Source organism: Sparus aurata, unplaced genomic scaffold (assembly GCF_900880675.1).
Source record: "Sparus aurata unplaced genomic scaffold, fSpaAur1.1, whole genome shotgun sequence".
In the NCBI taxonomy this organism is placed as follows: domain Eukaryota; kingdom Metazoa; phylum Chordata; class Actinopteri; order Spariformes; family Sparidae; genus Sparus; species Sparus aurata.
This window is the reverse complement of record NW_022045121.1, coordinates 134,875-144,891: the sequence shown is the minus strand read 5'-3', so window position 1 is coordinate 144,891 and position 10,017 is coordinate 134,875. Positions and strand designations below refer to the sequence as shown.

General features: G+C 41.6%; 1 protein-coding gene across 1 annotated transcript; it reads right to left on the bottom strand.

Annotated features, from left to right (window-relative positions):
• On the bottom strand, nt 1–5,054 carry LOC115577845 (E3 ubiquitin-protein ligase TRIM21-like). Its single transcript, XM_030410731.1, has 2 exons — nt 4,950–5,054; nt 1–1,935 (listed from the first exon to the last, which is right to left on the bottom strand). Exon 2 carries the CDS (start codon nt 1,924–1,926, stop codon nt 295–297), a length of 1,632 nt encoding a protein of 543 aa, XP_030266591.1. The 5' UTR covers nt 1,927–1,935; nt 4,950–5,054; the 3' UTR covers nt 1–294.
• Nucleotides 5,055–10,017: the final 4,963 nt, after the last annotated feature.

Sequence of the window (10,017 nt, the reverse complement as noted above, 5' to 3'; positions counted from 1 at the left end):
AACAGATAAAGTGCAATTGAGAGAAAGCTGGCACTGACAAGACATAAAGGCAGGTAATGCAGTTATTAGAATAAATGAGACTACATTAGATAATATCAATCAATGTGGTAAAACTGGTGAGTTGTGTTAAAAAAATCAAAGTGAAATATCAAAGAAATACATTAACTGTAAAAAGGATGAAAGCACTTTGATCAGAATCTGAAAACAACAACGTATACATCACATATCACCGATAAATGTACATTTATTACATTAAATAATGTGAATCTTTCTGCAGAAAATCAAATGTTTGTTCTACTCAGTGTGATTGACAGGAGAGATGATCAGAGGAGCAGAGTTTTTACCACCATCATTATTACATGGACTGAAGAGTGGGTAGAGTTTCTGAGTGAAGCAGCAGCCAGTAAAGGAGTAGATAAGAGCTGCAGCATCAACGTCATAAAAGGAGACCAGACCCTCCTCATAATCCACAAACACCCCCATCTTCTCAGGCTGACACTTCAGAGAGAGACTGACTTCAGTGTCAGCACAAGCTTTGTACTCATTATTATTCCACAACCATATCGTCCAGTAACCATTCTGAGGAGATGCTGTGATTTGTCCCTTCCTGTTGATCGACTCTCTGGCCACTCCTAAATCCCACTTAGTCTTCTCTTTAACTTGAACCTCATAATAAAATCTTCCTGAAGAGAAACTCTGATTTGCTAAGACATAAACACAATAATCAAATCTCTCTGGGTTGTCTGAAAGATTCTTTGTTTCATCACTATCATATACTTGTTTTCCATCATCAGACAGGATGAGATCAGGATGTGCTGTATCAGGATCGAGTGTCACATCCACTGCATACTGCTGGACCCTCTTCAGCTCGGCCTCCTTCGTCTGTTTACTGAGCGTCTCCTCCAGCTGATTCACAGCTCTCACCACAGTCCCCTCATATGAAGGTGGACGGACGCTGACTCCTGTCCAGTTCTTGGTGGGTGGAGCAGCGTTCAGTGATGGGAAGCTTTGGAGGAGGTGGAGGTGGTCTTCAGACTGTGAGAGCTGCTCCACCTCAGAGCTTCTCTTCTCCAGCTCAGAGATTTCCTGTTCCAGCTCTTTGATGAAGCCTTCAGCCTGTTTCTCTGTCTCTCTCTGCTTCTCTTTGATGGTGTCGATGAGCTCGGCCTGGCTTCTCTCAACAGACTCCTTCAGAGCGCTGAAGACCTGAACACCAGCTGCTATCTCTCTGTCTGCATCTTTCTTACTGAGCTCCACTGAGCGCTTCATCTCCTGAATCTTCAGTCGTCTCTTCTGGATCCTCTGTTGAATTTCAGCGTCTGTCTTCCCCAGCTCGGCCTTCTTTCCTTCATATTCTTCTTTCAGAGGAACAACAGAATGTGTCTTGTGGTCTGAATAGGTGCAGAGCATGCAGACACACATCTGGTCGGTCTTACAGAACAGCTCCAGCAGTTTATCGTGCTTCGTACACATCCTGTCTTCCAGGTTCTCCACAGGGTCGATCAGCTGATGTCTTTTCAGGCCTGATTTTGTCAGATGAGGCTCCAGATGAGTCTCACAGTAGGAGGCCAGACACACCAGGCAGGACTTCAGGGCCTTCAGTTTGGTTCCAGTGCAGACGTCACAGGGAACTTCTCCTGGTTTGGAAACTTGTTGCTCTGAGCTGCTGCTGCTGGCTTTCTGTTGAGCTGACTGTCTGAACTGAGCAGCCATCTCAGAGATGAACGTGTTGACCTGCAGCTCAGGTCTGGTGTTGAAAGTCTTTTTACAGTTGGGACACTGACACTCATTTTTATCCCAGTGTTGAGTGATGCAGGTTTTACAGAAGTTGTGTCCACATGGTATGGCGACTGGATCAGTGAACACATCCTGACAGATGGAGCACAGAAACTGATCTTCAGTCAGCAGACAGCTGGCAGCAGACATGTTTACAGTCTGAGGATGAAAAGAAAAGAAAAACAGCTTCAGTACATTTATTAAGAATATTTATTGAGCTTTTTTCACAACAACAACTATTATTACATTTCATTTGAATATTTACTCGAATGAAACTAACTGTAGTGAAACCAGGAGAGTCGTCATGAGTCCAGAGTTAATTTCGTTGATGAAGACTATGACGAAAAATATTCGTCAACAAACCTTTTTCACGGACGAAAACTAAATAAAAGTCAGATATGATGACGATAACTGACACTTTAGTCAACGAATTAAAACGAGAGTTAGGGAGCGACGAATGGAGAAGAGATCCAAGCAGAGTGAAAAATAAGTCCCGACAGGACGATCCGTCCCAAAGGGACTTATTTTCCCGATAATGACCGCCGTTCTATACATTATCCCGCTTATGACACGGCTACTTGCCAACACGAAAAGAAACTTCACACAGTGTGTCTTTTCATAATTTATTTGTTACCGTTCAGTGTTTTTCAGCAGAGAAATATAGTTTGCCAAACCGATGCTGTTTCTCTTCTCCCTCTTCGCTGCTTTCGCCTCTTTTTCTTTTCTTGACCGATGACGACAACTCAGCCTTTTGCCAAGAGTCAAAATCACTGTATTTTCCAAATCCATACTAGTCACGTAGAAGTAGTATTTTTTCAATATGAAGTAGACTACAGATCAGCTGACGTTGCTTAGTGACCGAATATGCTGCGGTGATAAGTGACTGGACTACTTGCAGAGTAAATATTTTAGAGCGCGGAGTGATACGAAATACGTGAATCAGAGGCAAAAAGGCCACTTTCCTTGATGACGGTCAATTATGAAGTTTGCAGAAAACATCTCTGGAGCTTCACAACCAAACAGTGCTGCAGCATTCTCTTTAACAACTGGAGCAGCTGGAGACTTGTTTTAAAATGTAATAACAATAAGGAGGAAAACATAAACGAGAGATCCCAAATTCATCTGAAAAGATGTTAATTACACCGTTTTCGCCGCCAAAATCTTCAATGAAGCTGCTGAGTTAAAACTGTTAGCATGCGCCACATCAAATCGATTTTGGATTTTGGACTACAGCCTACGATCTGAATGGTACATAAACCCTGAGGGACAAGTGAGTTATTTTTTTTCTTCTGGTGATCTAGTTTTGCAGCAGTTTTCTAGTCTGATGTAAATTGTTTTCTCTCCTGTGTTTCTGACTTGACAACTGGTGAAAAAAGGTTGTCAATCTTTCTAACATCCTTCATCTGTGAAAATGTGATTTTTTTTTTTGTGAATGTGTGGCAGGAGAGAAAACATGTATTTTTGTAGTACTCATTGTGACCACTAGAGGATGAAGTGTGACACTACCTCGTGTTCTTAACAGGACTAGAAGCGTCCACACACACTAAACACAACATGCAACTATTGTGTATCAGCAGGTTATGTAACATCACTGTCACGTCTTTGTTTTGGTGAGGAGTGTTCTATAATTGATGCTAATCTGCCGTCAGTGTCACAGGTGGAATATTGTGTATTATCAGCAAGTCAGATGAAGCAGTAACATGTAACGGCCTCATTCTGATATCTGAGTCTTTTCATGTTACATCAGAGTTTATGGTTATAATGGTTACTGTCAGCTGCAGCAGTAAGAGTCCAGCACTGTTGTGTTTTATGTTTTTTGTTTAAAATGCCGTTTGTAGAGGAATTTCCATATAATATAGTCTTATAGGTTCATAGTCATAGATTTGTGTCTAGACTCTGCTCACCCAGAAGGCAGAGTTACCCTGAGGTCACGCTCTGGGTCACAGTGGAAGATTGTTTGGGGGCAGCATCTTCTCTGTGCAGCCGCCTCACAGACGACTAAGGTCACATTCTGTTCCTCCAGCATCTTCACCTTCACTGTGTCTCATACGACAAACACACTGGACTCAGGTGAGCCCGTTTCCACAGAGTATTCTGTAGTGGGTTCAATAGTCAGAGACCAGGAGGTGCTGCATTGTGTTATCACATGTCCTGTTGAGCTATGTTCTCCTTTATCGAGCTTCATTAATCACTTCAACGTCTGGCATCACATCTCCTGAATCTCTTTCTCTCCTCAGTTCATCATATTAATGGAAATTCACCAACACCTTCATTACACCAACAGTAGAAGTGACCAGGGGGCTCCAGCAGGGGGAGCATACAACTAGTGAGCTCCGTTACGGTAAACCTGCTTCATCCTTTCAGTTGTTATATTAACAATTATATAAATATATTTTTTAGTTTTCCTATTTTTTGCATACATTTTCAAACAACTCTCCAGCTACTTCAGTTTGTCAGGAGAATGCTGCAACACTGTTTTGCTGTGAAGCTCCAGAAATATTTTGTGGACTATGAAACTTTCCATCAGCATCAGAGTGAGTAGGTACTGACTGAATATTGACTTTTGGGTGAACCTACCCTTTAAAATCTTTAAAATCATAATGGTACCATTTTAAACCCCTCCATTACTTTCACATCACAGGTTAAATAATATAAATAACATGCTGCTTGTAATGTTATTGGAGGGCTAATGCTTAAGGTAGAACAAAGATTTTATATACCTTAATATTGAACACTTTTTTTGTCAATTATTTCATCATTATTAGTTTAATTGAAGCATCTGAGTGAGCAGAGCAAGAGAAAAACCACCTTCTGTGTTTAAACAGCTTTAGTGTCAGAGAGTCAGCTTGGAGGAAGAGAAAGAGGAGGAGGAGGTATAGAGAGAGAGGATGACGATGCAGAAAGCAGAGAATCAGACACATTAAATGTGAAGAAGAAAAGATGGAAGCTGCAGGAAACTGAAACTATTCCTCTCTACAACCACCGTCCTGTCTGACAAGAGCTCAGGATTTGTGTTAATACTTGAAACAGACCAGAGCAAGGTGGTAAATTAACTGTAGCTGAAGCTAGTTGTTTTGTAGCTCCTAGTAAACAAATGTAAAATTCTGTTTTTTACTCATTTGTAACCAAATATTTGGTCATGTCATTGTGTCTGTGTAGCTCAGTGTACTCACCAGTGTTTGCAGAGATTCTGCTGTTGAGAGAATCTGATGGATTCAGTTGAATTCTTCTCCAGAGAGAAACAGAGAGACTCGTCTGGACTGCAGCTCTGCTGTCGCTCAGACAAACTTTCAGTTTCATTTCAGGAAATGTGATGTTGCAGTTTATCTTCTTGTTGCTCCTCCTCTCAGTGAGGCTCTGATAGTTTAAGTGACTCATTGTAAAACACCCTCACATAGCTTTGGGACAAGGTTTTACTTTTTTATTCATTATTTTTTACTCAGTGGTGGAAGTTTACATCATTAAATTATCCAAGGGTCATGGCGGATCGATCAAACGCACCAATCTCTTCCGTCTACTTTATGGTGTGATTGAACAGTTAATTCATCATGGCCAGAGCCGGCCCTGGGCATAGGCAGTATAGGCAAATGCTAGGGGCGCTGTCATCTGTGGGGGGCGCCGCAAACGAGGGGGGGGACATAAGAAGAAGAAGAAGAAGAAGAAGAAGAAGAAGAAGAAGAAATAAAAAAATGTTTTTCTACCAGTGCCATTTCTACTATTATTTCGAAATATTATTTAAGCCCACAGCAACATTATGTCATAACAAAGACTATTAAATAACAGAGAGGCCTTTTTTCTGGGTTCTGGCTCGTTGTACTGTACCTGTCCTCTGTGAGGGGGGCGGGTCGAGAGGCCAGCTGCCTGAATCTGACCGGACCGAGACCCCAAGACCCAGAGAGCAGGGGTGGGCCATACTGCAAATGTTGGTATTGATCCGAAACCAAGTAATTACAGGGCCAGTACTGCCGATACTGATACTGATCCTTTTTACATGAAAATTCCTGATTATTGAATGATTTTGTACTTTTGCCTTTAATTAGCTGATCATGATTATGATAATAATAAAACACAGGACAAAGATTTTAGCAAAATAAGAAAATGATATTTAACATAGTTAAATTTATAACCTATCTGCATGTAGCCTAAATAGGAATACTAATGTTCCTACTAATGTTCCTTCAACAGATACACAAAAGGTTTATTATATTCTGCCATATTCATACTTTAGAGTGAACCTGAGTGAGCAGAGTGAGAGAGGTGGAGAGGAGCACTGCACATAAGGACTGAGAGAGACGCTGCAATCACACAAACCCTGTGAAGGAATACAAGTGATTTGCTGAACTTATAGAACAGAAACTACAACAAAAATATCGATCTCAACGCTCTAGTATCGATTCAGTACAAATACTCACCTTGGTATCGATACTATCGATATGTGGATCGATCCGCCCACCCCTACCAGAGAGGAATTTACTGATACTGTAGTGGAATTACAAGGTCTAACAGACTGAATCCATCCAGAGCCCAGTGAAGGAAAGGAAGGAAAGAAGAGGAAGAAAAACGTGAAAAGATACAGGTACAGTCACGTCAATGTGATGAAGTGAATGAAATTAATAGTTTAATGATCGTTGTTGGAGCAGAGTGTTAGCTTGCTAGCTAACTTCGGACAATAGTAGCATTGTTTAATAATCAATAAGTAATTCGAGTCGACATAAGTTAATGTTACTCCACCTTAAATTCATCAGGGACGTTTGGAAAGTTAACATTAGACCTGTTCAGGTGTTATTTTACAGGTGTCTTTCCTGCTTGTATGTCAGTTAAAATGCTTTTAGTTTTCCATCCCCTTTGTAATAGTGTAGTTGTAAACCTTTGGTTTATTGTGTCACAGTTTATGTTTGTTAAAGTTTACATCAGTGTTAAAGTGCAGTTAAAGTGTATTACTGTTAATACTCCACACTTTAGCTTTCCCATATCATTCATAGGGGAAATATATACACTGCACTTGTACTCTGGTTAGACTGAATTGTTTTGCAATGACAACAAAGTTAAATGTATCTCATCACATTTTCATTATTAGTCTATATTCGTCTTATGTATAGCACACATCAAGCATCTATTGTTTTTTTTTTATTATTAAAATGTAACATGCAGTGGTCACATATACTTCTCTTCTCTCTTCAGATGCACTTTAACATATTTCAGCACAGCAGAGTGACACAGCATCAGGTGCTCCTGTCCTCTACCTCAGTACAGAGAGACACAGCATCAGGTGCTCCTGTCCTCTACCTCAGCACAGCAGAGTGACACAGCATCAGGTGCTCCTGTCCTCTACCTCAGCACAGCAGAGTGACACAGCATCAGGTGCTCCTGTCCTCTACCTCAGTACAGAGAGACACAGCATCAGGTGCTCCTGTCCTCTACCTCAGCACAGCAGAGAGACACAGCATCAGGTGCTCCTGTCCTCTACCTCAGCACAGAGAGACACAGCATCAGGTGCTCCTGTCCTCTACCTCAGCACAGCAGAGAGACACAGCATCAGGTGCTCCTGTCCTCTACCTCAGCACAGCAGAGTGACACAGCATCAGGTGCTCCTGTCCTCTACCTCAGCACAGCAGAGTGACACAGCATCAGGTGCTCCTGTCCTCTACCTCAGCACAGCAGAGAGACACAGCATCAGGTGCTCCTGTCCTCTACCTCAGCACAGCAGAGTAACACAGCATCAGGTGCTCCTGTCCTCTACCTCAGCACAGCAGAGAGACACAGCATCAGGTGCTCCTGTCCTCTACCTCAGCACAGCAGAGTGACACAGCATCAGGTGTTCCTGTCCTCTACCTCAGCACAGCAGAGTGACACAGCATCAGGTGCTCCTGTCCTCTACCTCAGCACAGCAGAGAGACACAGCATCAGGACTAAATGCACCAACAGACCTGCTGACTGGCCATCTCTGCTAACTGACACAGTGAGATGAGAGTTAGTTCACAGAGGACCAGTTCAAATAAAAAAACAGTTACACATTTCCCAAAAACAAAGATGGGAGAGTGTCAACATGACTTTTGTAACAGAGTCTTAGTCAATTCTGAAAACATCAAAAGAAGCTGGCTGATGTACTCAAACAGAATGATAGCTTGCACTGCTTCTGCTGCTAAATGTTTTCTCCAAAAGAATACAGACTTAATAAGGAAGGACTGAAGGACTGGAACAATGCAAGCCACTAGGTGAAGGTTCATGAGGATAGCCAGGAGCACAACACCCACATGACAGCATGGAAGGAGCTGGAGGTTGCAAAGCGGCTGACAATAGATAAGTGAGAGACGGCACTCTGAGGCTGAGAGATAATATCTTTGCAAAATGCCTTATTTATATTGTATTTTTATCACTTGTTCCTTTCTACAGTTTTTATTTGGTTTCATATTTTTGACTTAAAAGGAATAAAATCTTGAATACATACATGCAGTTTCTGTGTGAGTGTATAAAAATTGATTGTGAAATTGACTGCCATGGAAGAGGGTGTAGGAGACTATGCGGGCCTCACATGGACGGCACCATAGATATAAATGTAGGGGACTATCACTGCTTGATAATAAAGGTCATTAATCACTGGCGATTAATAATATACTCGTAGATGGGGCACCACCTCCGTTGTTTGATTTACTGGAATAGGCTGGAGGGAACTATTCCAAACATCTAACTGTACAAGTTTGACTTGGACAGCTAGATTATCAATTTCAAGTCAATTTATTCTATCTCAATGTTCTGAAACAGTGAATTCTTTGCACGTATCCATCGGTTCTCCACATTAAAATTAAGTTCCAGACAAAGACAAATGATTATATATGTTTATTGACTGTCACGTCGCCCAGCTAAGTGTTCCCCTTTTACTTTGTCAGTTTCTCTCCTGTGCTTCCTGTATTTTATTTTGGTTCTCACTGTGTTGTCTCTGTTCCAGGTCCATCACCTCCCGTCCTTGTGTCCTTCCCTCCTGTGTGATTACCTACCCCGCCCTGATGTGCTTCACCTGTGTCTCTTTGTCTCACCTGTGTGCTTAAGTAGTCTGTCTCCCCCACCTCCTGTGCCAGTTCGTCTTAGTTTTGTCTAGCAAACAACAGATAACAGAAAAGGTAAAGACTGTAATAAGCAAAGTAATAAAGTTATGTGACCATCGGCAGATGGTAAAGTTAAAGGGTCGGGTTTTTATATATTAAATATTACGGGAGTAATCTTTTAATACTAACGAGACCCTAACCTCAACTTTCTTAAGTTCATAAGATAGAAGTCAGAACTTTAGACAGAAGTCAGAACTTAGACAGAAGTCAGAACCTTAGACAGAAGTCAGAATTTTAGACACCACTCATTCTCACGTGTGTGGATCCAGCTGTAAGAAGACGTTCAGCCTGTTTTGTCTGGGCGTCAGGAGGCACTTAAGCTTGGTCTCTTTGAGAGTTCTGGGTTGGACCACGGCATGGCGCATCGGTCCAATAGCCAGAGGAAAGGCCGGTACTCTGTTGAGGAACTTTTGGTCCAAAGGCCCAGCGGGTTTTCCCACCTCGGGAGCGCTGGGGGCAGAATCAATCTTGGCTGGGAGCATACAAAGTCTCTTTTGTTGGAGACTCCTTTCAAGGCTTCTGAGGCAGACGATGACTGCAACGTTTTTCATCAGATGATCACAGTCTTGAAAAAGACTTTTTCTTTGGTGTTTCAAGGTGGTTCTCAAGTTCTGATCCTTTCACTAATTCAACTTCTTCTGGATCAGGCGGGGATACTTTAACAGTACATAAAAATTAAAAAATTAAAAAGGAAAAGAATTTGTTCTATTACAAACTTGGATAAAAGTAAAGCACTTCAAGAAGTTATTCAATTCGCTTTCTTAGAGCTTTTTGCAAAAATAAAAGTAAAGATTACTTTAAAAAAAATAAGAATAAAAAGAATAGAAGTGAAGAGAAGAGAGAAATAGAAGAAGACAGAGAAGTGTAGTCAAAGAAGAGCAGTGACCGAAGTCGTGACCTAAGTCATGACTGAAGGTGAAACAGAGAGGAGAGAAGTGTAGTTACAGAAAGAAGTGACCAAAGTCATGACCGAAGTCAGGACCCAAGGTGGTGTGCAGAGCATCTTCTCTGTTTTTATGAGCTACAGCAGGCAGACTGAAAACAGGGGTGGGGCTGGCTGACAATACTTCTTCTGTGTTCGGAGTTTTGACCCACAACACTTTAACTAAACTATTGTTTTAATGTTTCAAAATCGTGT

Coding starts and splice junctions, on each gene's coding strand:
- LOC115577845 (XM_030410731.1), bottom strand. CDS start 1,926: ATGTCTGCTGCCAGCTGTCTGCTGACTGAAGATCAGTTTCTGTGCTCC.